This window comes from Drosophila nasuta, chromosome X (assembly GCF_023558535.2).
Source record: "Drosophila nasuta strain 15112-1781.00 chromosome X, ASM2355853v1, whole genome shotgun sequence".
Classification (NCBI taxonomy): domain Eukaryota; kingdom Metazoa; phylum Arthropoda; class Insecta; order Diptera; family Drosophilidae; genus Drosophila; species Drosophila nasuta.
In genome coordinates this window covers 28,528,609-28,555,638 of record NC_083459.1, presented here as the reverse complement: position 1 = coordinate 28,555,638, position 27,030 = coordinate 28,528,609, and the positions used below count along the sequence as shown (strand labels likewise).

At 38.0% G+C, this 27,030-nt stretch overlaps 3 protein-coding genes across 4 annotated transcripts in view; 2 read left to right on the top strand and 1 right to left on the bottom strand.

Annotated features, from left to right (window-relative positions):
- Nucleotides 1-10,015, top strand: part of LOC132795223 (uncharacterized) — a 42,312-nt gene extending 32,297 nt beyond the window's left edge. Inside the window, exons 6-11 of one of the 2 annotated variants that reach the window (XM_060805818.1) lie at nt 1,262-1,678; nt 2,719-3,217; nt 5,067-5,642; nt 7,151-7,252; nt 8,601-8,759; nt 8,830-10,015. In XM_060805818.1, the coding sequence (XP_060661801.1) occupies nt 1,262-1,678; nt 2,719-3,217; nt 5,067-5,642; nt 7,151-7,252; nt 8,601-8,759; nt 8,830-9,055 (1,979 nt within the window). In that variant the 3' untranslated portion in view covers nt 9,056-10,015. The remainder of the gene's footprint in view (nt 1-1,261; nt 1,679-2,718; nt 3,218-5,066; nt 5,643-7,150; nt 7,253-8,600; nt 8,760-8,829) is intronic. The other variant, XM_060805817.1, reaches the window with a different exon arrangement.
- An 805-nt stretch (nt 10,016-10,820) lies between these two features.
- Nucleotides 10,821-11,691, top strand: LOC132795225 (large ribosomal subunit protein eL37A). The gene is made up of 3 exons (XM_060805820.1): nt 10,821-10,935; nt 11,207-11,342; nt 11,427-11,691. The coding sequence occupies exons 1-3, from the start codon at nt 10,933-10,935 to the stop codon at nt 11,567-11,569; spliced, it is 282 nt and encodes a 93-aa protein (XP_060661803.1). The 5' UTR covers nt 10,821-10,932; the 3' UTR covers nt 11,570-11,691.
- A 1,951-nt stretch (nt 11,692-13,642) lies between these two features.
- Nucleotides 13,643-26,016, bottom strand: LOC132795224 (nose resistant to fluoxetine protein 6). The gene is made up of 9 exons (XM_060805819.1): nt 25,262-26,016; nt 18,913-19,059; nt 17,941-18,194; nt 17,242-17,530; nt 16,136-16,481; nt 15,020-15,382; nt 14,631-14,947; nt 14,414-14,562; nt 13,643-14,347 (listed from the first exon to the last, which is right to left on the bottom strand). The coding sequence occupies exons 1-9, from the start codon at nt 25,707-25,709 to the stop codon at nt 14,111-14,113; spliced, it is 2,550 nt and encodes an 849-aa protein (XP_060661802.1). The 5' UTR covers nt 25,710-26,016; the 3' UTR covers nt 13,643-14,110.
- Between the last annotated feature and the right edge of the window lie 1,014 nt (nt 26,017-27,030).

The window sequence follows — 27,030 nt, the reverse complement described above, 5'->3', positions numbered from 1 at the left end:
TATTACTCCTAGAAACTTTTTCTGGTTTACGATAAAATTTATGAATTTTCATTATCATTTTTTGGTTTGCATACGAATTCGTTAATTTTTGCCATTATCTTATAACAGAATAAGAATTCAAAAATCATTCTTAGCTTTAATCACGAGCTAAAAGATTAATTTTTAATAAAAATAATAAAATGTTGTGGTAAACGTATTTTCACTTTGGAAAGGAAAATTACCCATATGCTGAAATAAACCTTTTTTTTTGCCATCCGTCTGGCTGTCTGTCCATCAGTTTGCATAGCTGCAACTGGTAAACTTGGCCAGCTAGCTCCAAGAAATTTATAAACAAAACTTTTGTGATGCATAGCTATGTTTTAGTGGATAACCGAGCCCCCCTAATGCCCTCTGAAAGTATTGCAATAGGAAATTCAAAATGTACTACCACAACAACAAAACACTTTTAAAGCATTCCGGCTACATTTGCCATTCACCATAAAAATAAAGCTGTAGTTAATAATCACTTCACACATTATTGAGGTTAGCAACCCTATTTATCCGTCTTTCTGTCTGTCCGTTCGCAGGAACTTCTGTAACTCTGATTAATATCAAAGTATTTCCATTAACAGTGATTTATTATTACCTGCAACAGCAATGAATAAAATGTAGACAACAAAAAGAAGTGTAATATTATTTTAACAGTAGTAAGCTTGGCAACCCTATCTATCCGTCTTTCTGTCTGTCCGTTCGCAAGAACTTTTATAACTCTAATTAATATCAGCTTATTTCTGTTGGTTGTGGCTTATTATTCTGTGGAACAGCAAAGAGTAAATGATAGAAAACAAAAAGATCTAAATTATTATTTGAACAGTCAGTTTGGCAACCCTATCTATCCGACTGTCTATTCTGTCTGTCCGTTCGCAAGAACTTCTGTAACTCTGGTTAATATCAAAGTATTTCCATTAACAGTGATTTATTATTACCTACAACAGCAAAGAATAAAATGTAGACATCAAAAAAGAAGTGTAATATTATTTTAACAGTAGTAAGGTTGGCAACCCTTGCTATCCGTCTTTCTGTCTGTCCGCGCGCAAGAACATCTATAAGTCAAGAACTAGTTAAGCAACAACAATCAAATTTATCAAGCTTATAGTTGTGTTTCATGCTCAGCTGTAGATGATTTTACACCTTAGCCAAGCCCCGAATAAGCGTATAAATTCGCCAGACTCTTCTTAGTACGTCCTTTACTCACTCTACCCCTTTTTTGTGCCCTCCACAGTTGTTGAATGCGACACTCTGCCCGGCAACTACTACAACACGATCATCAGTGCACCCAACGGCACCTACTACGGCTCCAAGGCGGAGATCAGCTGTCCACCTGGCTATCGCATGGAAGGACCTCGTGTGCTCAGCTGCCTGGCCACCGGACAATGGAGCAGCGCTCTGCCACGTTGCATTAAATTGGAGCCAGCCACGCTGGCAACATCAGCCGCACCACCGCCACCACCACCGCAACCACCATCACCCGCCTCCACGGCGGCAGCGCCGACACGGCCAAAGGTCACGCCCAGCACAAGTCGGACGCCCGCGTATCGTGCGCCAGTTAGCAGCACCACAAGCACCACATCGAGCAGCTCAGCGGCAAGTTATCCACATCCCAGCATTCACACTCCACAGGTGGAGATCAATGGCGAAGGTGAGTCAATGGGATGATGACAGAATTGAATGAGAAGTACAAAAATTAAGTAAGAAAGCTGCGGTCGAGTGTGCTCGACTGTGAGACACCCGATGAATAACGAATTAAAGCAGTGCAGTATTATTCTTAAAATATACCTCACAAAATACTAAAATACACCAAACTATATATTTGGAATATTGATATATTGCTTACATTCAAAATTCATATAGTACACAATATTCTACCTGTTACATCTGTAAATGGGTAGCGGGTATAAAAACCAAAAGTACTATAGTGAAAATGCAAAATATTGAATCATTCATCATCAGATAGAAATTGAGCCCACTAGAAAATCGAGAAAATTATAAAATAATTATAGATTATTCATAATGGATTTTCTGAAGTTCAAGTATGCATATTCCCATAGATTGTCAAATCTGTTATGTTATGTTATCATTGAGCTCAAATTTAAAGAAAATCTCAAGACAAAATGAACCACACTCCTGAAATAGATAATTTTATTTTTATATTATTATTCTTTCATATTTGGTTGGGTTGACTTATTAACATTTTTGCTTTTTCCAAAAACCGTTTAAGACCTATATTTTAGAATATGGGATTTATAATATTTACTCTACATTTTGTATTTAAGTTTTTAATCGGAAAGCATGCGCGAAACAAAAATATATAATATATTAAGAATACACAAAATTCTTGAATTTGAGAAACTTTCAAACTCACAACAAGTTTTCTAAGTTTTCAGTTTCAAAAACTGTTTTAGAACAATATTTCTTAATTGCAATCATTAAAGAAGAACTTTTCTTTAAGATCAAAAAGTGCTCAAAATCAAGATAATTACGATTAATGATTGAAATTCAGTAACTTTTTAAACAAATATTTTTTAATTTCTATCATTAAAGAAGAACTTTTCTAGATCGAAACCTTTTTTTTAAGATCAAAAATTGCTCAAATTGATGATTATGTCTATTAGTCTTTAGAACTCAACTTTTCTGTCCGTTCTTATAACAACTAAACTGATAAAATCGTCTTTTGCTTAGCCGACTCCGATGAGGATATCATCAATGTGCCAGTGCCCGGCACCGTTCGCGAAGAGTTCCCACCACGTCGCACCGTTCGTCCCGTGCTCATACCCAAGAAGCCAAACAGCACGCCAGCCACCAGCAGCAGCTCGTCTTCATCCTCTTCATCTTCATCCTCCTCCTCTTCGACGAGCACCACGCAGTACGCACCTGGAGCACCAGTGTCCACATATGCACCAACACCGCCTCGAACTCGTCCCACGCTGGAGACGACGACGCGCAACACTCAGCAGATCATTCTCAACTCGCATCCGCAGGATAATGAGATTGCCGATAGCGTCAATATACGACAGAATCAATCGCCCAATGTCAATGTTCCGTTCGCTGTCGACAATCCCGATCGCAAGGAGACCAAGGAGGCAAAACTTAATCTGGGCGCCATTGTGGCTTTGGGTGCTTTTGGTGGCTTCGTTTTCCTTGCTGCCGTCATCACAACGATTGTCATTCTGGTCAGAAGGTGAGTGGCGAGCTATATTCCCCCTACATATTTTGTCCCCCCCCCCCCCACTTTTTCCCATTAATTAATCACTGCAATTTAATTTGGAATATTACCACTTTCACAACATAAGCTTAAAATGAAGTTGTTTTCAGTTCAATTGTATTGTGAGTAGATAATTGAATTGTAATGAGATTGAAATAGAAGTGAGTTTGAATTTATAGCAATGTTTCATCAGTTAAACCGGCGAGCATTAAAGGCCACTTACCTTATCTTACTTATCTCACTTAAGGGTCATTTCAATTCAAATTTATACTTTATATAGAATATTTAGTAAATGACAGCAATGTTTATTATTCATCAGTTAGTACAGCAAGTATTGAAAGAGTATTTCAAGTTCACAAATAATCTTCAATTAAAGCTTACTTACCTCACTTAAGGGCCACTTCAATTTAAATCATTTATACTTAAAGGAACGTCAAAGCAATGTTTAGTAAATTACAAGCAAAGTTAATCTGGTGAACATTGAAAGAGTATTTCTAGTTAAATATTAATCTTTAATAAATGTTTATCTCACTTAAGGGCCATTTCAATTGAAATCATTTAAACTTTAAGGAAAGGCTATGGTGTGCTTAGGAATATGTTTTTGCTTGACTTAACGCTTTTATTAGCTTCACTTAACTTTATGTAAAGCTATTACGCGGCAAACTTGCTTAGCGACCACTTTACACATAGGAGCCAATTTAATTTTTTTGTAACAAAATTCACTTAGTAGCCTAAATACAATTTAAAGAAAATTCTTCTAGCTTTAGATCATTTTGTAGATGTACTCAAAGTCTTTGCGTTTAGTGGTCTATTTTTGAGAAGACCACTAGAGGCTGCTAAGCGAGATATAAGCCATTGACAATCAATCGAGATTGCAATATTATTAATATTACGAATTTAAAGCATCCAGATGCAAAGGTATTTGAATTGGCTTCAAAATATTAGTTTAATGAATCACAATTTGATGAAGATAATATTAATCCAATTTACCAATTAACCATTGTCAACATTTAATGACTTACAAATCGCTAGAATTGCAACATTAATGGGTGTCTTAAAGTAAAATTAAAATATGAAGAATAAAAATTTAACTGCAGTGAAAGAAAAGTCGCTATAAACCTTACTTTATTAGCTTCGATTTTATTTAAACGCATTTGAAATAGGAATTTCAATGAAAACTCGCTATAAACTGTTATTTAAGAGTTAATTTTATTTTGTATTTGGTTTATTTGAATGATTATTTTGTGGAGTTTATTAGTTGATAGCTTAAACTTTAGTTAGTGATCAATATTTAATATGTGAACGAACCTGAACTTCGGGCACACACAAAATTCCCCCTAGTTCCTCCCCTTCCCCCTAAACACCCACCAAAACAAATTGCTTCTACTTCTAGTGCTGTTTGTTATTCTTTTGCTCTATGTCGTTGTGCTTCCTCTTCTTCTTCTTCAACTTATTCTTCTCCTTCTATAACTATTACTATATATAATATTGTTGTTGTTGTTGTTAAGGCTGTAGATCGCTTCCTAACGCTTCTTTTCCACAACTCTCTCCTGACTTTTCATCACCATGCATAAAACTGTACATTTACCCGGCGAAAAGAGAGAGAGCGAGCGAGAGAGTGGGAGAGAGACTCTCACACACTCAGACAAAGCAAAGAGAGAGAGAGTCTCTCCCCACACACACACACACACCCATACACATGGAAACACACACACACACACACACAGACAGAGACATGTTTACTTCAAACGCTTTCTCTTTCTTGTTGTACAACTCTCTTTTTTCGTTTCTCGTTCTCTCTCTCTCTCTCTCGTGATCCAATCAGCACCCCGAACAGCAAACGGCGGCACCTTGCTAAACATTTAACCAATTACCATCATCATCATCAACATCATCATCATCAACAACAACATCATCAACATCAACATCACCAACAACATCACCAACAGCAGCAGCAGCAACGAGAGAAGCGCCAACGACAACATCAACATCAGCAGCAACAACATCAATATGGACAACAATCATCGGTCACCCGGTTGCCCAGTTATGCCACAGCAACTGCCACAAGTGCCACCAGCTATGCCTCAACAGCTCAACTGACACGCTGCAGCGGTGGCGGTGGCGGTCACAAGGGCAGCTGCAGCATCAGTTCGCGTCGTGATCGCAGTCGTGGCTATCACCTGCGTCTCTTTGGCGACGGAGGCGGAGGCGGAGTCGGAGGCTATGGCAGCATTAGCTCCAGCACTCGGTGCGAGGCGACGACGACGTTGGGGACGACGCCTTCGTTGTGGTACAGCGTGCTCGCATTGCCCTTTGATGATCAGAAGTTGGCGCGACGAGAGCTGAGCACCTATGGACGTGGCTATAGAGCGAGGGCGGGACTCTTTAGCAGCACGCACATGTGAGAAGAGAACGAGATGAAGAGAGAGATAGAGAGAGTGGGAGAGTTGGAACGAAATAATATAATAGAACAGAGCTCAAGCCAAAGAAGAACCGAAATGAGCGCAAAGAAACGAATGGAATTGGAACGAAACGATATGGAATGAAACGAAAATGATGTGGAATGAAACACAAACTGCACAAAGTCAAATGATATGCTACTAAATGTCATAAAACGCAGAAACGTGGAATGGAACTGGATGGAATGAAACGGAACGTAATGGAATGAAACCGAAAGACGTGGAATGGAATGGGATGGAAAGAAAATGAACTTAATGGAATACAACGAAGAGACGTGGAATGGAACGAAACAGAATGGAATGAAACACATCGAAATGAAATGAAACAAAGAGACGTGAAACGGAACGGAATGGAATGAAACGCATGGAATCGAACTGAATGTATATAATAAACATCAAGCTAAAGCTAATTGAAATGCAATCAAAATGAAAATGAACGCAAGCGGAATGCAATGGAATGAAACGAAACGAAGTGAAATCAGAACCGAATGTTATGGAATGAAACGAAACGAAGTGAAATCAAAACCGAAAGCTACCTGCGAATCAAATGTGAACGTGTGCCAAAGATCAGCTACAAACAAAAACAAAACGAAAACGAAAACAAAACACAACAAACACTCCACTCTACTCTACTCTATGCAATCAATCAATCAATCAATCAAGCACTCAATCAAACGAAATCAGAGCTTCAATCGCAACCGCACTACGGCCATAAACACTAAATGTAAGCAGCCAAAAAACAAAATACCAAATGTACAATCAAACTACACCAAACAACAACAGACAACAACAACACACTCGGCTCAATCAGCGAGTCAATCAAGCAATCAAACACAATACAAAACTCTAAACACACAAGTCAAGCAAAAAAGCAAAAACAAAAACACACACAACTTGGAAACATTTTGTTTTGGATGGAATGCTGTGGGGGGCTGCCTCTTTGCTCGTTTTCATTTTGCATCAATCAGTCAATCAAGCTGTTGTCGGGTCACACACACACACACACATACACTCACGTACAACATGCACACGCACACAAACACACGCAAAAACATGCATCCATTGTACATGCTCTGTCCCTTTCTGGTCTATGTCTGCAGCGCTCTCTCACTCTCTCTCTCTCTCTCTCTCTGTCTCTCTTTCTCTGTGTGTCATTTCTCATCTGTCATCTCTGTCATCTGTGTATTGTAATCTCTGTTGGATGTTGTCGCTAATCTCTTACACTGCACTGCACTCGCTCTCTCTCTCTCTCTCTCTCTCTCTCTCTCTCTCTATCTTTTTACCTCTCTCTGTCTCGTACCTTCCTTTTGTTTTTGTAACTAACACGCCCCGTTATACAATTTAGTTATAAAAAAAAACATGAAACTACTGCAAATATATTCAATTAATCAATTTCTCTTTTCTTCTCTCTCTCTCTCTCTCTCTTTTGATGTCTCTCTCGCTCGCGCAGAAACCGCACCACGCAACATTATCGCCATCGCGCCTCGCCTGACTGCAACACCGTCGCCAGCTTTGACAGCTCCACATCTGGTTCACGCAACGGCCTCAACAGGTTTGTGTCTTGGCTTACTTTGCACTGTGCACCCTGTAAATCACTTGATGACAAAAGCTAATTGCTATGCATTCTGTCTCGGATTAGTTTGCAACTTGATAACAAAAGCTAATTACTATGCGTTATGATTCGGCTCACTTTTCACTGTGTACTTTAGGCAACACATAATGACAAAAGCTAATTGCTATTTTGTGTGTCTTGGAACACTTTGCAACAAAAACTAATTACTATTGATAACTAAAGCTAATTAAGCGTTGTGATTTGGCGCACTTTGCAGTGTTCACTTTGTACAACACATAATGACAAAAGCTAATTGCTATGCTTTCTGTCTTGGTGCACTTTTCAATGTGCACTTTGTACATTACACAACATGATAAAAAAGCTAATTAATATGCATTGTGTCTTGAAGCACTTTGCACAAGACATGATGACAAAAGCTCATTGGTATGCCTTGTGTTTTTGTGCACTTTGCTCAACACATATTGACAAAAGTTGATTGCTATGCTTTGTATCTTAGATCAGTTTGCACTGTGCACTTTGCACAACACTTGATGACAATAGCTAATTGCTATGTTTCGAGTCTTGGCTCACTTTGAACTGTGCACTTTGCACATGATTACAAAAGCTAATTGCTATACATTGTGTCTTGGCTCACACTTTAAAGTTCCTGATGACAAGAGCTAATTCTTATGATTTGTGTGTTGGCTGACTTTGACAAAAGCTGATTGATATGCTTTGGCTCACTTACGGACATTGCAAAAGCTAATTGCTATGATTTGTGTTTCGCTGCACTCTGATCAAAATTATGACAAAAGCTAACTTTGTGATTTCGTTTATTTGAGCACTTTTCACAACACGTGATGACAAAAGCTAATTGCTATGCGCTGTGTCTTGGATCACTTATTTTTTTGCATTCGCACATCACATCACATGATGACAAATGCTAATTGCAATGCTTTGTGTATTGGCACAACATGATGACAAAAGCTAATTGCTATGCTTTGTGTTTTGGCTCACTTTGCACAACATGATGACAAAAGCTAACTTTGTGACTTTGTTTATTTGAGCACTTTTCAAAACATGTGATGACAAAAGCTAATTGCCATGCGCTGTGTCTTGGATCAGTTTTCATTTTGCATTCGCACATCACATCACACGATGACAAAAGCTAATTGCAATGCTTTGTGTCTTGGCACAACATGATGACAAAAGCTAATTGCTATATTTTGTGTTTTGCTGCACTTTGCCAAAATTATGACAAAAGCTAACTTTGTGACTTCGTTTATTTGAGCACTTTTCAAAACACATGATGACAAAAGCTAATTGTTATATGACATTTACCTTGCAGATACTATCGCCAGGCCTGGGAGAATCTGCATGAATCGGCCTCGAAGAACAGCTCTCACAATGCGCTGCGTCGCAAGGAGACTCTCGATCCACCAAGCATGACGCGTTCCCGCGACAATCTGCGCGACAATATGCAACGTTCTCGCGAGAATCTCGACAGGTGAGCACAAAATATATATGTAGATATAGAAAGTGAGATACCTAACCTCTTATGTGATTTCTTTTTCCAGATGTGGCCGCGATAATTATGGAATGCGTGACAACTCGGAGATGGTTGTGTCCGATGTGTGCTTGAAGGGCGAGAAGAAGCGGCATCATCATCATCATCACAAGAGCAGCTCCCGCAATGGCGATTATCGTGATCGCGATCAATCCGCTGGCCGGCGTGATCATCACAGGCACAGCGGTGGCGGCGGCGGTGGCGGTGGCGCCGGCGGTGGTGGCGGACACTATTGACCAACCATGATCATAACCATCAGTGTGGAGCAATAGCAACGCGCAGCCTTGGCAAAGAGCAAAAAAAGCAAAGAAAAAATGAAAATTATCCATCTGCAGCACAACGAGCAAACTTTTTTTTTTTTGTTTTTCAAAACTTACAAATTTTGAACTTAACTTTTAAGCGAGGTATTTTTTTTAAATGAATGTAACAATTTTTTTTTTTTGTATTCGAAACTATTATGAAATGGGCAGCGCTTTAGTTGTTTAGGTCTGTTTATAGCGAAAACGATAAAAGTTAATGGGTTAGAAAAGGAAGAAGAAGAAGAATTAGTAGAAAAAGAAGCCGAAAATGTTGCAGGAGCAAATTTAATTGCAACATTTGCAAGTCAATAGCAGCGCTACCATAGCTATATATATATATCTACCGTATATCTTACTATATATCGTAAATTGTATATCGTAAATCGAATATCGTAAATCGTATACCGTAAATCGTATATCGTACATCGAATATCGTATTTGCATAATTCCCCCATTTCATCTTGTCTTGTCTAATTTATTCTTCAAGATTTTTAGTTGAAAACTTTTTATGAATTAGTTGTAGAAAGAAAACAAGAAAAAAAAGAAAATGCAAAAAAAAAACGAATTGTGTGTGGCAAAAGGCAAAAGCGAAAAGCGAGGCGTGGCGGTTTAATCGTGTTAGTTATTAATTGAGATACCAGCACAGCCTTCACATTATATCAATATTACTATATATAGTCCCTCACTCCCCCCCTCCTCACCACTCCACGCGGCCCCTTCACCCCCTCCTCCTTCCACTCTCACTCGAATCAGCTGAAATTATGTGCAACTTGGTTTCGCTTGAGGGCGAGAAACTTAAGCCAAATCGACTTGCTCATAGTCGCAATTAACTTAGAAACTCCAGAAATTCCAGAATATGCAATCATAGATCACAAACAAATAAAAAACAAAACAAAATGATTAAAAAGATACCAAGTAGCAGCAGAAAAAAATTATAAATAATATTGTAGAACGCGTGCCATTAACGGCAACAAAAAGTAAAAATATAAAACGAAACGTAAACTAGAACAAAATGTTAACATAATGAATTTACATTTTACAAACGTATATATATACATATATATTTCATTTCTTGCTGCACCATTTGATTTACATTCATCATATATATTCACATAATCTTTTGTCGCATAGAAATTAGTTACTTTTCCATATAATTTAGAGTGTTTGTTTTTGAGTGTATAAATTTTATGCAAAGACGAAAAAAAAGCCGCAGAGTATGCAATATTATTTGTATTTCGTGCATTATTTCCAATGTAAATAATAATAATTTATTTCATAAATAAAACAATGATCATTTTAACTAATATATGAAGCAATTCGTTTTACTTGGGATTCAAATTGAAAAGTTGGCGCCAACATTTACCATCGCCATCTATGGGCACCTATTTTATTGCTATCATAAGAAATTGCAAATTATCGAGTATGCAATATTATTTGTATTTCGTGCTTTATTTCCATAATAATATATTTAATTTACAAAACAATATTCATTTTAATTAATACATGAACAAGTATGTTTTAATTGCATTGTCACCTGATTCAAATTTAGAAGTTGTGGCCAACCGCTTCTGGCGCCATCTATTGACAATTATTTTATTGCTCTTACGTGAAGTTGGCTGCGCGCGATTCGATAAGCGCAACTATCGACTCCCGATAGACTGCGTGCATATCAGCTGATAGTTTGGTATATTCTAGTATATTGCTGGCGAATACAACCCTGCGAGCACGCCACATTGTGACTGCTGCTGTCAAATTGACATTTGCGCGCTGCACATCTCTTTCGCTCTTTCTTCTTCGAGTGTTCGCCATACAAGATGGTGCGTCTAATAAAAATTTTTTTCCACGTTCAACCAAAATTAAAATCGCCAATTTCTAATAACATCCGTGATTATTTTTAACTGAAAATATGTGAAAACGATAGCGAGTGTGCTAAGAAATGTGAAATTCGTAAAATTTTTGCACGACCGGCGTGTGCAAATACGATTTGCCAACATAAACAAATTGGCGATTTTAATTTGTGTTATTTATTTTTTTTGTATATGTGTTGTGTGAGTGTGTTACTAATTGAATGTTTGTACGCTTTTACAGACGAAGGGTACCTCGAGCTTTGGTAAACGCCACAATAAGACGCACACTTTGTGCCGTCGCTGTGGACGTTCCTCCTACCACATCCAGAAGTCCACTTGCGCTCAGTGCGGTTATCCAGCTGCCAAGTTGCGTTCGTGTAAGTAGAGTAACTGAAACACCCTGTGCTCTTAACTGGCACATGTCAGCATGATATTAATTGCGTTTTGTTTTTCCCCATTAGACAACTGGTCCGTTAAGGCCAAGAGGAGGAAGACCACTGGCACTGGCCGCATGAGCCACTTGAAGGTGGTGCGCCGCCGTTTCCGCAACGGATTCCGCGAGGGAACCCAGGCCAAGCCCAAGAAGGCCCAGACCGGCAAATAAACTTCAACCAACTCCATGGAAATAATTGAAAACATCTTGTGCAGAGCCACAACAGCAAAAACCAACCGCCTAAACATGTGTGTTTTGCCAGGAGCGAAATAAATTTACTTTTTTTTGATTAAGTGAATGTGCGTTACACTATTTTTTTTCCTGTTTCGGTGTGTGAGATGTGCAAGGCGCGAAAAAAGCGTCGCAACAACAAAACGCAAAATACCCTTCTCTTTTTTTTTTCTTATGCTTTCGCAAGTATTTTTTTTACATTTTTTTTATTGTGCTTTGCAATTACATATATGATTGTGAGTGTGTTAAAATAATTGTTGTTGCGGCACTTTGGAGAGCTGAACCACATTTTCACGTTGGATGGATGAATGGATTGATTGATTGACTGACTGACACAACACCAAGGTATGTAACTATAGAGGCATTTTTCTTTTATTGCAAATATGTATTTTTGACGTACGGCGAATTGAATTGTGTATTGCCTGCCCGCTTGCACCTACAACGACAAACGGCAGACCTGCAAAAGCATTCAACAACTGTGGCGCAAAAGCAAACAAAAAGCAAATGGAATAATGCATCTCTATAGTTGCGTGCCCCCCCTCATCTCGTCTATGTATACTCTGTCCCCCTCATGCATTACTGCACGCTGTTGTGGGCCGGCAAAGAGGGTGACAATGGGCAAGTGTCTTGCTCTTTGCCTGCCCTGTCCCTTAGCACAGGGTGTGTAATGCAATGAGGCCCCTGTTTAGCACATCGAACTTTATCATCTATACTCTACATTGCAATACACTACACTACAAAATTCAATTCAAACGCCAATTTTTAATATTATTTAAACTCATATTAACTTTTTGTATATTTTAAATTATCGTTTGCCATATTTTCAATTTATTTTATCGGTATACACCGATTGTTTTAAACATTTCATTTTTATATTTAACAATCGGATAACTTCGATTTATATCTTGGCAAATATCTCCTTTTTTTACTATTGTAGTGTTTATAATTCAGTTTTATTGGCTTCTCAGTCATTCATTTCCCATATTTTAATTTATATTTCATGTTCACATTTCGGATAAATTCGATTGATCTTTTGGCAATGTCTTAAACTTTTACCCCTAAAATTTCTAAACCATTTTCATTTCTTCATACTTACACATTTATATCACCTGACTTTACAACTCAGTTCTGAATCAAGCATATTTCTTTTATCGAGCGAGAGACTTTATATTTCTTGTGGGCCTCTTTAAACTTGGGGAATTCTGGTGTGAATGGATTTGTTGACATAAAGAACATATTGAGAGATGAGGATTGGGTTGTGTATTATATTAATGTTGTTAGAAGTTGCTCTTGATATTTCTTGAAAGTCTCTTAAAGTTGTGGGTAGGATCTTTTTTCAACTACGGCTGAATATTCTCAGATCAACTATTTACAGCTTGCTATGTTGTTGTCTTCTGCAAATTGTATATTGTAATTGGATTTCTCTATTGAAATTTGTTGCTGAATGGATTATGCTTTTCTTCGTTGGGTTTCCTTTTCAACATCTGTGGTACGCTATTATTGTAACGCATTTCTAGGGATTTTTAACAGCTGCTGGAGTTTGGAGATGGAAGAATCACCCCGACTGGACTATAGAAGATTATTCTATCAGCTTTATGGAGAAATTATGTATCAGCTAATACAAATACTACATTTTGAAAAGACATCAATAAATAAATATCAACTGTAAACAAATGGAATCTTTTTACTTCATTGTCAATTTAACAAATTTCAAATACAATATAGCTAGCTACCTATTGAAAACGTTGCAAACTGCAAAGAGATGAAAGAATTGCAAACTAGTCGAGAATTAATACATCTAACTGCATATTAATAATATCAATAAATTAATCCATAAATAAATCAAGTCAAGACACTAAACAATGACCGGCTAAAACCAGGGCTGCGTAGTCATGAGGGAATTGTTGTCGCCGCCTAAAAGTATGCAACAAAAAATGGACAAATACTTTCGCTAAACTAACATTAATAATCCAATACGTGTTTCATGTTTTTTTTTTTCTTTTTATTAAATTAAGCAAAAAAAAAGAGAAGCATTCGACCTCGCTTATAAACTAAATGTCGTAGATGGTAATATAATATGTATACAAGATAAAACAAGAGCGCGTTTTAGCCAAGCAAGATAATATCGTATCGTAGTTATAGTATAAATCAACAAGCAGTGGTTGGTTATTAATGACTATGAATTGCATTACATTAGTTGTTTAACTCTCTTCTTCTCCTTCTTCGACTATTGTTTTTTGTTTTGTTTGCTTTCCTTCTCGATCCATTTGACTAACAGTACAATTTACAATGTATAAAGCGTTTCACTAAAAACTAAAGGGGGGAGGGCTGGTCCGCAAGGGTTGGGGCGGGGACGGAGGGGATTTTTGGGGAGGGATTTAAAGGACGTTGGAAGTATTAAATATACACATTGCCACTAAATGCTAAAGACAAAACATTTACAAGATACACAAATACAATAATAAGCTCCAGGCTCTCTTCCTAATCGGCGTGTGGATGAGATACAGTTTGGGATTGAGGTTGAGTTAGAGTTTGAAGTTCCTTGGACAGTGAATGCGTCGTGTTGTTGTTGGCAGTTTCAACTACTTTGGGGGACTTGATTGTGGCGGCGCTGGGTCGCTTGATGAGCAGCTTCTTGAGATTCTGGAAGGGCGCATCGAAGAGCACCGTTAGCGCCACTGAGGCCAAAAAGATGGAGATAAATTCGTTGGTATCCAGCTACAAAAGAAAGAATTCAAATTCAAATTAAAAGACGTGAAAAAGTTGAACAATGTAAAGACTTACAATAATGGAGACAAAGTTGTAGTAGTGATGAATGTGACGCCTTCGTCCGACATTGTAGAAAAAGACGGGGAACTGCGTCAAGTAGATGGCATACGATAGCTTTGTGGACACCTGGAAGCCGCGCCAGGAGAACAGCTTCGTCAATTGATCTAAAAAAAAAAAGTAGGAAAACTATTGAATTAACCGAAACTATGAAAGCAATTTGAAGGGCATTTACTTGTGTAGCCATTGTGGGAGACAAACACGATCCAGGAGAAGAACAGACACCAAGCAATGGGTGCAAATGCCGCATAGATGGCGGCATGCGTCGAATTATAAACATAGTTGATGTCACCCATGGGTGCAGGACCCAGCAGCGAAGCTAGGACACAAACTGTGGCCGCCAACCAGCCGAGACGCAACTGCAGACTGCTCAACTGAATACCCTGGAATTTGCGCAGCGTATAGCCGAGGAGTATGCCCATGATGTAGACCGTGGAGCGATGTGGTGGGAATGAGTACATGTAGTCAGCGGTGCGGAACAAGCGTTGAATGCTGTCGAAAAGATAGGAAAACAAGAAAGCTAAGAATAGGGAAACTTAATAGGCAACCTTATCCAATACTCACTTGGTGCCAAAGTAAATGTAGTTGGACAGCTGATTCACAATGGTTGTGTAATAACGCGCTGCCGTTCCGAGTGTGCAGAGGAGCAGCAGTGTGATCAGGCCACGACGGGGCCAACGCCACAGAACTAGAATGAAGATCGGGGCGACAGCAAAGAGTTCCGTATCGATGCCCAGATGATGGGTGTGCGTCAGACACATTTCACTGAAGCCGAAATAGTTGTGAATGAAGAGCAGATTGCGCCACCAGTGCTGCTTGCAAATGTCCGCATGGTGACCCACAACGAGGTTCCACTGTGGTCCAGAGCCCCACAGGGGGAGCACAAATGTGCAGAAGAGTATCAGCGCGGCTAATGGAGGAACAATGCTGTAAAAGGGAGTTAAGAAAACAAATCGTAAACTTGCAAAAAGGTTTAAAGTAGGGAGTAGTCGACTTCCTAAGACCCTGTATTTATTTTTGTTGTAAATATTTTGAGGTATAAATAGTAAATACGTTGGAATAGTTGACTGCTTATGACCCTTTGGCAAATTGTACTTCTAATATAAATTTAAAGTGGAAGTAGTCGACTTGCTAACACCCTGTATTTATTTTTTCTTAAAGTATTTTGAGGTATAAATACTAAATAGCTAGAAATATTCGACTGCCTAACACCCTTTAGCAATGTGTACATCTAATATACATTAAGAATGGGAGTAGTCGACTAGGTAAGACCCGATATGTTATAATAAAAATATGTATAACAAGATTTCAAATAAATCATTAATGATGGGGTGTATGTTTGACTCAAAAATACTCTATAACAAGTTAAGTTAATGGTGTTTTTTAAATGGGTTTCCTTATCTTTTTATAAGGCTTAATTAAATTCTTTCTTTCTCGCTTATTTGAAACTCTAACAACTTAAGTTACTGTCTAATTAAAGCGACATCGTCTCTGACTATTTTTGTATAAGGTTTTTTTTACAAAGTTTTAAAATTAATCTTCACTATATCCAAATTCTCTCTGTTAATATTGCATTTTAAAATTTGTCATGAATTCTCTCAGGTTATTCCTGGTTTGAATACCCCAGTCAAGAATAAAACATATAAACTGTGTTAGTAATTGTTTGTTTACCAAACTTACCGCATTAACCGACTAATGTATTCGTTCTTGAGGCGTATGGGCTGTTGCTTCATGAGACGTCCGAAGAGCGAGTAGGATGTCAACATGCCACTGAAGAGCAGAAAAGGATCCGTGTAGAGGGAAGCAGCGCGTCCAATCACCGTCCAGGGTTGTCCCAAGCTCTCTGACATGGCAGTGCGATTGTTGTAGGGATTGAAGAACATGGCCATCGATTTGTGCGAGAATATCAACATGACGGCATTCAGGAAACGAATGCCATGCACTGCCTCAATGTCTCCCGGCGAGCTGTTCGTGCTGAACAGCCAGCGTAGGTTCTTGTCCAGCGAGAAAGCGGTGCACCAATCATCTGAGGGGGATTAGAGATTGACGATTGTTAGAGGGGAGTTTAGTGATAGGAATGATACTGGAGAGTGTGCTCGACTTGAGATTACTCTCAAACCGAAAACTGGGTTAAGGAAATATTGTCAACTTAACGGTATATCAATCATCTGAGGAATTAGAGAGTGACGATTGATTGAGGGGAGTTTAATGAGTAGGAAAGATACCGGAGAGTGTGCTCGACTTGAGATTACTTTCAACCCGAAAACTGGGTTAAAGAAGTATTGTCAACTTAACGGTGCACCAATCATTGAAGGGATTAGGAAGTGAGGATTGATAGGGGGGAGTTTAGTGAGGAGGAAAGATACTTGAGATTACTTTCAACCCGAAAACTGGGTTAAGGAAGTATTGTCAATCATCTGAATAATAGAGTGACGATTGATTGAGGGGAGTTTAATGAGTAGGAAAGATACCGGAGAGTGTGCTCGACTTGAGATTACTTTCAACTGGATAAGAGAGTGACGATTGATAGAGGGGAGTTTAGTGAGTTGGAAAGATACAGTCGAAAAGTGGGTTAAAGAAGTATTGTCAACTTAGATTGTTAGGAATTCAGGATGTAAGATTGCCAGACTTAAGTGTGTTGTACCCTGAGATGCTCTCATTACTTCGGGAGAAAATATAACAGTTTTTATTTGTTTTAAACATTTCCCTCAATTCTCAAAACAATTCCAAGATTGTAGTCTCTGAGATATAGACATAGATTAAGTCAGGATGACTTGCAAACTTACTCTGCTTCTGTTGAGTCTTAGTGCAGCGATCGTAGACGGTGGAGAGCACAGCCACCGAGAGAATGAGGACAAAGAAGCGCACTGCCCACGTGGTGTTGCGATCCCAGGGCTGCGGATCGCGCACCTGACACATTTGCGGCTCGACGCGGACGTTGAAGGTGATGCCAGTGGAGGCGGTTTGATTGCGCAGATACTCGGCAACGCTGTATTCCACATCGCGGGCCGTGCAACCCGAGGGGACGCAGATGCCCCAGTTGACGAGCGAATAGCGGGGCACACGATGTCCAGGCTGGTGTGAGAGAAAGTAAGAGCGAGAGAAATTCAGATACGAGTCGAGAAACTTCTTTTAATTTGATTAGTTGCTTTTTTTTTCGTTTTTCTCTTTTGCCTCACATTTTTTTTTTGTGTTTACTGTGGTTCAGTGAACTCGTAAACATTTGATTAGCATACGATTATGTCAATATATTGGTATTTTGCCCACAAAGTAGCAACAACTAACTAATAACAACACTAACAACAACAACAATAGTGTTGTCTTTGTTTGCGCTTTGCTAAAATTCGTCAAGTTCAATGCCGAGGCTTGCGATCTCGCTTTAGCGTGAGAGCTTTCGTCGTGTCTACGCGCACGTCTATGTTGTGTGTGTGTATGTGTGTGTGTGTGTGTGTGTGTGTGTGCAGTGAGTTGGACAACAAACTTACGTCATTGAATTCGCTTCGGAAGGGACCATGCGACTGCAGCTGCTTGAAGAAGGCCTGCAAACGTTTCGATTTGTGTGGCAACACTGGCTGCGCATACGCCAAACAATATTGACCGCGCAGCACGTCACTTGTGACGTCATCGTTGCCCGTTGCTGCCTGTTGTTGTTGTATGGCCAAGCACTGATCAAAGTCGCCCGGCTGATTGATGTTGCCATTCAAAATGCCCGAATTTAGTTTGCCACTTGCATCGTGCACTGCAACGAAAAGCATAAAGAGGTTAAACACGATTACTATTATGTATTATTTTGATTGTGCATGTCTCTCTCTCTCTCTATCTGTCCTATGCAATCCAAATTGAATTGGAATTGATGTTGAAATTAAAATTGGCTGCCGTTCATGTTGATGATAATGATGATGATGATGATGATGACCTTGACTGTGATTTCAACGGGCGTCGCCAGTTGGCAACTCGTTTCAAGCTTCGTGTGTATTCGCTTCGTTTTGTTTTGTTTCGTTTCGTTTTGTTCTGATTCTGAGCTCGGCTCTCGGCTGTTGTCGCCATCTGGCGGCAGTTTGGTGCCAAGTTCGCAAAGCTTTGTTGTTGCTGCTGCAATTTGCTGCAGTTGGCTAAAAATTCACTTGTTGCTGCGTTTGGCATTGCTGTTGCAGCCGCTGCTGTGCTGCAAATGTGGGTAAAGTTCGACGCTTGACCTTCACTTTAGCCGCATGACACATGCACACCGCTCGTTACATTTGGCTGTATGTGTGTGTGTGTTGCTTGCAATTTCAGAACTTGATTATTTGATTCATTTGACTTTGCACTCTTACAATTCATGTCGTCTCGCGTCTGGCGGCCACAATGTGGCTTCAGCTTCAGCTTCGACTTGGCCAGTTGGCAATGACTCGAATTTTGTTTTTGCTAGCCGACTGACTAGAAGCTTGTCTATTCTCTCGATATAAACGGATACTTACTTTTCAAGGCCCACAAATCAAAGTTGTTCAATGCCTGCATATAGCGTCGCATTTGGGCGCGACATTGTGGCGATGCGTCCGGATTGCGTGCGGCATCAAATGGCTGCGAGATGGCCAAAAACCGTTTACCGATATTGTACAAATAAACTGCAAGAAAAAGATTTACACATTAAACAAAAAGAAAAGAACATTACTTGTGTAGTAAATTGTAAAATGGCGTGCACAATGACGCTAGCGCCATCTGGCGGCAGTAAACTTCTGCAAGCTGTGACGTTGACGCGCGCGTTGCCAACGTCATTTGCAATTTGTCACAGGTTGGCAATTAAACAAACGTTCGAAAACGTTTAACGATTAATGTCAATTTTATTATCGTTGCGTTATCAGTGCGTTGTGCCGATCTCGGCACGTGCCCCCCACCACCCAAAGCGAACAAACAGGAAATCCAACCCGAACGCCAAAAAATATCGAAACAAACGTCGACAGATGGCATAGAAATGTGTTTTAATTAGATGCGTCGCATAGACAGACCACAAATCATCATCATCAAATAATAATTCGATCGATTGGATTCGAGTCGATAGCATTTGGCTTGCTTAAATCGATATTTGTTCGATTGGCATGACGTGCGTGTCGGTGCGTGTTGGTGCATGTTTGTGTGCGTGCGCCAATCCCCATGCCAAAGTCTAATTAATACAGTTGCTACTCGTGCCACGATCAGCATGCAGTACGCAACGTTCACTTATTTATTTTTATTTTTTATTTTTTTTGTTCCTTGCTTCGTAAGTTTCTACTTTTTGTTGTAGTTGTTGCTTTGTTCTTATTAACATTATCATTATCATGGTTCGCCTGTCTTCTGCCGTGTTTTTTTTTTATGCTAAGCTAAGCTAAGCAAAGCAAAGCAAATATTCAGCCAGCTTGCTATTTCTTCACTCATTTCGCATTCTGAATGCGTCTCAACACACACACACACACACACACACACACAGACTCTGTCAGCTACGCTTCATTGCCTGCATCCGTCTTGGATCTGTCGATGCTATGCAGACGCTTCAGAAGAGGAGGGGAAAGGGAGCGAGATTTGTGCCTGGGCAGTCCCCGAAGTGCTAAAATGCGTCAGAGAAGCGGCTGCCCTGTCGTCATATTCTATATATATATAGATACTATATGTTTGTGTATTCTCTTTTGGTACAATTTGTATCAATATATAATCTGCCATATGGGAAAATTTGCTTACTGAGCGAGTAGACAAGGAAGAATTGAAAATTCTATGATCGCAAGTATAAATCTTGAATGAATGTGCTTGGCATACAGAGCAGTAAGTGCGTGTTTACGATCGGGAAATGCCAAAATAAAAAAAGAACTTTGAATTTTAAGAAAAAGACACTATAAAAGTGAAGGGAATAAGCTGTGGAATATACTGAGAGAAACTTAAAAAGAAGATATTGAATACAATACAGAAGAATAGAGGAAAATAGAGGAGACACGATCAGGCAAAGTAAATACTCGATAGCAAGTGCATAAAATCGTAAACAATCAGGAAATGCAAAAAAAAAACAAACAAAAATAACTTTAAATTTCAAGAAGAAGACATTACAAAAGTGAAGGGAATAAGCTATCAAATATATTCTGAGAGAAACTTAAAAAAGAATAGTGGAAAATAGGGAAAACACAATTGTTTGTTTTTAACGATCAGAAAACAAATGCGTAAGATCGTAAACCATCGGGAAATGACCAAAAACAATAAGAACTTTTAAAGAAAAAGTGAAGGGAATAATACAATAAAAAATATATCTTTTAAAATACACAAGAATAGTGGAAAATAGGGAAGACACAATTGTTTGTTTGCTAACGATCAGGAAAAATAAATACTGGACTTTATTCGCACACCGAATAGCGAGTTATGAACTTGGGGCTAATCATATAAATATATACGTTAATAAATTGTAATAAACAGCGAAAATTTACGAGCTTAAACTCGTTAATTGGCATCACTTAATTCAAGCAAATGATCATGCGAATAAATGGTAAAAGCCAAAGCCAGAAAGAGCAACCTTTGGCATATTAAATTACTTTGCACACAGTCTGAGCACAACAATCACATAAATTGTCAAAGTTTAGTTAATATATAGAATAACATAAATTAATACAATATTTGTTTGTTGTATTTAATTTAAAAAACTTGAAATTTGGGGCGTTGCTAGATTCCTGTTGAGAGGGAGCGAGAAGGTGACCCGAAATAACTTGAGTTGTCTTTAATCTCTCATCTAATACAAATAAATATGCAAATCTGGTTTGGAGTCGAGTGCAAAGTACAAGCAAAAGCAAATAACGATACAATCGCATTTCAATATCAAATTACTTTTGGCCAGAGAGAATGTTATACTTTCATTTGTTGTCAACATTTGTTGTTGGCTTCATTTTTTTCCGTCTAATGATGATGATGGGGCAATTTTTGAACAAACTTCTAGTTAGCGGATTTCGTATTCTTCGTGTTGTTATTGCGACCAATTAGCATTGACGCAAGTATCGTACCACATTATCCCATATACTATATTATCGCATTTCGTACACTCGTATTTGCTTCTACGGAAGGCGCAGACAAAAGTCGAATTTCAATATTTGGCCAATTCATTTACAGTTAGTTTCAGCTCAAGTTGTTTGTCTATTTTTGCCACCAGTTGTTTGTAGTTGTTGATTTGCCGTCTTTTCTACATTTTTTTTATTTTATTTTGTATATACTGCAATTGTTAGCTAAAGCAGTTAAAGGCTACTCTTTGTGGGTGTTTAGCTAGCTTAGTGTATCAACTATAAATTCTTAAAATTTCATAACGATGTGTTGATTAAATCAAGAGTTACTACAGGCTAGTTGTTGATTTGCTGTCTTCTCTTCCCTTTACTTTGATTAATTCAAGAGTTACTACAGGGTAACTACAAGTACAAATAAAATACGATGTAGTTAAATGCAACTTTTTGTGTATGTTTAGCTAGCTTAGGGTATCAAGTATAAATTCTGAAAATTTCATAACAAAATCAAAAGTTACAGGGTGGTTGTTTATTTGCTATCTTCTCTATATATATTTTTTTTATTTTTGTAGAGTTTTATGCCCTTCAATTGATAGCTAACGTAGTTAAATGCAACTTTTGTTGTGTATGTTTAGCTAGCTTAGTATATCAACTATAAATTCTGAAAATTTCATAACGATTCGTTAGTTAAATCAAGAGTAACTACAGGGTAACCTTAAGTACAAACATTTACTGCTATGCCCAATGCATTTGCTAATCTAAATGTTGGGTAATTTAATGGACAGGCTCTTATATTGGCAAGTAGCAGCCTTTCTGCCTAATCATCATTACCATCATCATCATCATTGAAGCAAGCAGTAGAGTCATCAACCATGATCATGATCATAAACGTTGTCTTAAGTACTCTTCTTGCAAGTGCTGCTGCTGTGAAACAAGTTTCTGCTCCGCTCGAACTATTTGCCAGTGTTGATTAATGACAAACACACAAGCACAACGTTTGTAGTTGTCACTTTATTAATGTGCGAAGGATTTGCGCGACAATGTCAACTGTTTTTCCTGTTAAAATTCACACAAATTACGTGCGAATTCGACACATTTTTAATCAGCAGCACATTCCAAATCTATTGGCTAATAATAACTAACTCTCCCGCAAAAAAAAAACTTATTATATTCATAGGCAATGGTGCAGTACTTAGACTCGCAAATATTTGACCAAAACTTTAAGTACGAAGGCCGAACCTTTTAGCAAGAATTATCAAGTGGGGACAACTATTCGCACAAAAATAAAAAAATAAAAAACAGGGGAAGAGAAATCGCTCCCAACTCGATGGGCAGAGGGAGCGGAAAAGAGAATTGAAGGCCGCTCGGAGTTGGGCTTTATTTTTTTATGACACACTTTGCGTCATAAGCCGGAAGTGCCCTAAACAATTTGTTCGGCCTACGTACCAAGCTCTTTTTGTCCAAGCCCACAGTTTCTTTGCTTTTTAATTTGCCAAAAAAAAAAACCTACAAAAAAAAACCCTCGTAAAATGCCCATAATAAACTCTTGCACTTGTAACAAGTAAAGCTATGAAACTTTGGTATTTTGTGACCTGAAGCATAGTTTATGCAAATTTAATAACCAATTTAATAACCGACTCCTACACAACATTTATGTATATTTATGAAATTAAATGACCAAAAAAAGGTGTAAAAAATAAATATGCAAATGAAGTGCTGTAGTCGATTTATTTTGTTATCTTGGTTGTTCTAACTAAAACTTGATAACTAGTTAAATTGTTGCTCTGCAGGTTGTTGACGTTAGCCAACTTTAACTCTGCATTTTTGGTCTTTTATGCATTATTTTTTTGTTCATTTTTATAACATTCTTTACACATCACATTATTTATTTAATTTATAACATATTTTGTACTCCTACTTAAATTGAGAAAAATCATCGCATTATTTATTTAGTTGATAGCATATTCTTTACTCCTACTTAAATTGAGAAAAAGAAAACGTTTGATTTATTTATAATCGAACGTTTAATATGATATTGTACTTTATTCCCTTTTTTTATGTAAATTCTTTTTTCTGTTTTTTTTTGTTATATTATATATCGTTGCATTATTTATTTAGTAAATATAATATTCTTTTATATGCAATTTTATTTCATTTCCTTCCTTTATTTCTTTCTGTAACTCGAGAACTAAGTTAACCAAAAGTTTTGAACAACTTCTGTGTATGTTTTTTGTTGAGCCTCAAGATCGGATACTCCCACTTAAATTTTAGAAATGCATCAATACACAAATAGCTATGCACATATTAACATTTTAATATTATGGTTGCTTTTTGTGAGATCTTTTTAAGCAAGTTTATAAATTGTGGAATCTTGCCCGCTATAGCTAAACTTTTCTGCTTCAAAATGCAAAATATTTTGCCAACAATTAAATCTATACGAGTACAAATTATAAAGACATAACATTGCAGTGCCATTCTTCAACAAGGGTTTGTTTGGATCACGTAGATTTTGTCGAGTCCAAGCTGGAGGTTGGTTTTTTACAATTTCGAGGTCTTTGCGACCATTAAACTTGATGGCGAACGTGGCGAACTCTAACAGCCAAACACAAACAAAAAAGGCCAAAGATATGGCTATCATGATATAGCGGACAATTGATTTTGTTTTTTAATTTGACGCACGCTCAGCTTATGCAACGAAATTTGCAGAGAGTTGTGTAAAGAGAAAAAGGGAAAGAGCGACGAGGTGTTCGTTGTGTGTAACAACAAATTGAACAGTTACAAATGACAATTGGGGGAATTGAAGTGGAAATTGAAATTCAAAAATTGAACAACAAGCTTTTGCAACGCGTGGGTGGCGTGAGAAAGTCACAAATCGAATTCGAAATCGATGTTGTCTTTAGTTATATTTTTGATTTTTATAACCATTATAACGGTATGCCTGCAGGAAATGTGTGTAACAGGTATGAGGAGTCGTCTATATACTTGATATTTAAGAAATACTTTTATATGGCAAGTTACGCATACTGCATTAGGACAATCTGGTATGTTTAGTACTCTACTATACTATGGAGTACTTTATAAATATACCGAATATATCATTCGGTATATTTGTAGTATTTTTGCAGTATAATAATTTGGTATATTTAAAAAATAATACTGCATTTTGAATGTAGTACTATATAAATATTCCCAGTTTAGCCTTTGGTATATTTTCAGTAATTTGCGGTCTATAAATTTGGTATATTTAAAGAATAATACCGCTTTTGAAATATGGTACTATATCAATATACAATTTTAATGCATTTTTAATGTATTACTACATCAATATACCAAGTATATGCTTCGGTATATTTTCAGTATTTTTTCGGTATATTATTTTGGTATAATTTGTGAATAATACCGCACATTGAATGTAGCACTTTATCAATATATCAACTATATGCTTCGGTATATTTTTCAGTATTTTGCGGTCTATAAATTTGGTATATTTAAAGAATAATACCGCTTTTGAAATATAGTACTATATCAATATACAATCTTAATGCATTTTTAATGTATTACTACATCAATATACCAAGTATATGCTTCGGTATATTTTCAGTATTTTTTCGGTATATTATTTTGGTATATTTTTGTGAATAATAACGCACATTGAATGTAGCACTTTATCAATATACCAACTTCGGTATATTTTTCAGTATTTTTACGGTATTAATTTGGTATATTTTAAGAAAAATACCACACTGTTTTGCACTTGTTTAAAAAGAAAATGGGCAATTGAATATCTCACAGTCAACTGTTTTTTATTTTATTATTGGTGGCTTACCTCGCTCATCATCCTCGATGTCATCGTCGTCTGTGACCAACTGACGCAGCGTAAAGTTGCCACTGCCACTGCTGCTGTGTAGCTCCAACTCACTGAGATTCCCTGCTGCCACATGCAAGACATCCAGCACCGTTGCACTGGCTGATGCCCCAGCTCCTGCTCCAGCGACAACATCGTCGGCAAAGAGCTTCAGGCTGTAGTTGACCTTATCCTCAAAGATGGAGGCCATGTGACTCTCGACTTTGGCATCGCTGCTGCTGACATCGCTGGCCGCTGGCAACGCCAACAGATTGTCACCCAAATTGCAATTGTCCTTCAGGCTGCTGCATGTGGGATTTGCCACAGCTGCCGCTGCCGCTGCGGCGCCATCAGCAGCGTTCAATGCTCGATTGGAGCTGCAGCAAAGGCAGAGCAAAAGCAGTGCAAACACTAAATTTCTTTGACACATTTTTGGTGTATTTGAATGAGGCAAACTTTTCGATTTTGTTTTTGGGTGCACTCAAATGGCACTCATCACAACTTTGTGTGGCAACTTTAGAATAACAGCAAAAAAAAAATATAGTAGAAGAATCACTTTAAAGTCGTTTAGTTTTTTTTTTTTGATCGTAGTATGTTTTGCTTCTTCTTCTTTCGGCGTTATCGCGCCCGAGTCGAAAGATGGGGGGGAGGAAAAAGAGGAGGAGGTAGATACTGTGATATATTGTGGTGGCGACGACTAATTCCAACGACCGCCAAGACGAAACATTCAACGTCAACTGATTGTCCAAGTGCCGCCAACCGTACGAAGACCGCTCAAAACGCCGCCGTTGCCGTTGCCAAAGCTTCGTCTCGTTGCTTCGCAGCTCGCTGATTCGGCTCGTGTGTGTGTGTGTGTGTGTGTTTGTGATCGTGTGTCTTTTTTTTTTTGTAGTAGCCACAATTCGTATTACAAAACCAAATGCAAACCGAATTTTCAAGCTGAGCTCAACTGAGCTGAGCTGAGCTTTAGCTCCCATTCCCATTCCCGATTGCCACTCTTATTTGCTGCCGTTGCTGCTGTTTCGCATCTCGCCAAGAATTGGCCCGGCTTTGATTGCATTGGCTTTCGTGTCGAGCATACGCGAATCAATTACGGCACATTAAATCCGTAAATTGTACAAAACTGACCACAACCGTTGTTCGTTTGCACTCTGTGTTTATCTCTCCTCCTAAACTCCCCAAATTGTTGTCTGATCGATCTCCCTCAATTTGTGTCAATTTTGTGCATTGTGTGATTTCCCACACTCTTTGATAGAACTATCAATTTTTGCCACAGACACACACAATTATGAGAAACACGTATTGCATTTGCAATAGGAGCTCTAATAACGCATTCAAATGCCTTTTTTTTCGCAAGGCTTACAAAACATTTCAATTAAATTCTCAAAAATAATACCCTGTAATCATTGATTAAAGCGAAAGTGTTTGGGGCTTTGATTGCGATTGCAAAAACCTGAAAACAAGTCTTTAATTTATGTTAAATTGAGAGTGAATTATGGAACGAACATTGTGTGAAATGAAGCAAACTGTCTCGATTGTGAAATTTAACATATTTGTTCTGAATTGCTTTCGAAATCATTTATCAGATTAATTTTCAGCACATCTTTGAATGATTTGATGATCTTTTTGCATAAACTCAATATTCCAAATATTGATTTCAAATTATTTTTGGGGACTTTTCCCTATAAGCAACAGAACGATATCTTTATTCAGTTGCCAAGTTGTCTGCCAAACTTGAGAATATGCTAAAT

Coding starts and splice junctions, on each gene's coding strand:
- LOC132795225 (XM_060805820.1), top strand. Junction 11,343..11,426: donor AGCTGCCAAGTTGCGTTCGT/GTAAGTAGAGTA, acceptor TTTCCCCATTAG/ACAACTGGTCCGTTAAGGCC.
- LOC132795224 (XM_060805819.1), bottom strand. CDS start 25,709: ATGTGTCAAAGAAATTTAGTGTTTGCACTGCTTTTGCTCTGCCTTTGC. Junction 17,531..17,940: donor TCCGAAGCGAATTCAATGAC/GTAAGTTTGTTG, acceptor CTCTCACACCAG/CCTGGACATCGTGTGCCCCG. Junction 16,482..17,241: donor TAAGACTCAACAGAAGCAGA/GTAAGTTTGCAA, acceptor AATCCCCCTCAG/ATGATTGGTGCACCGCTTTC.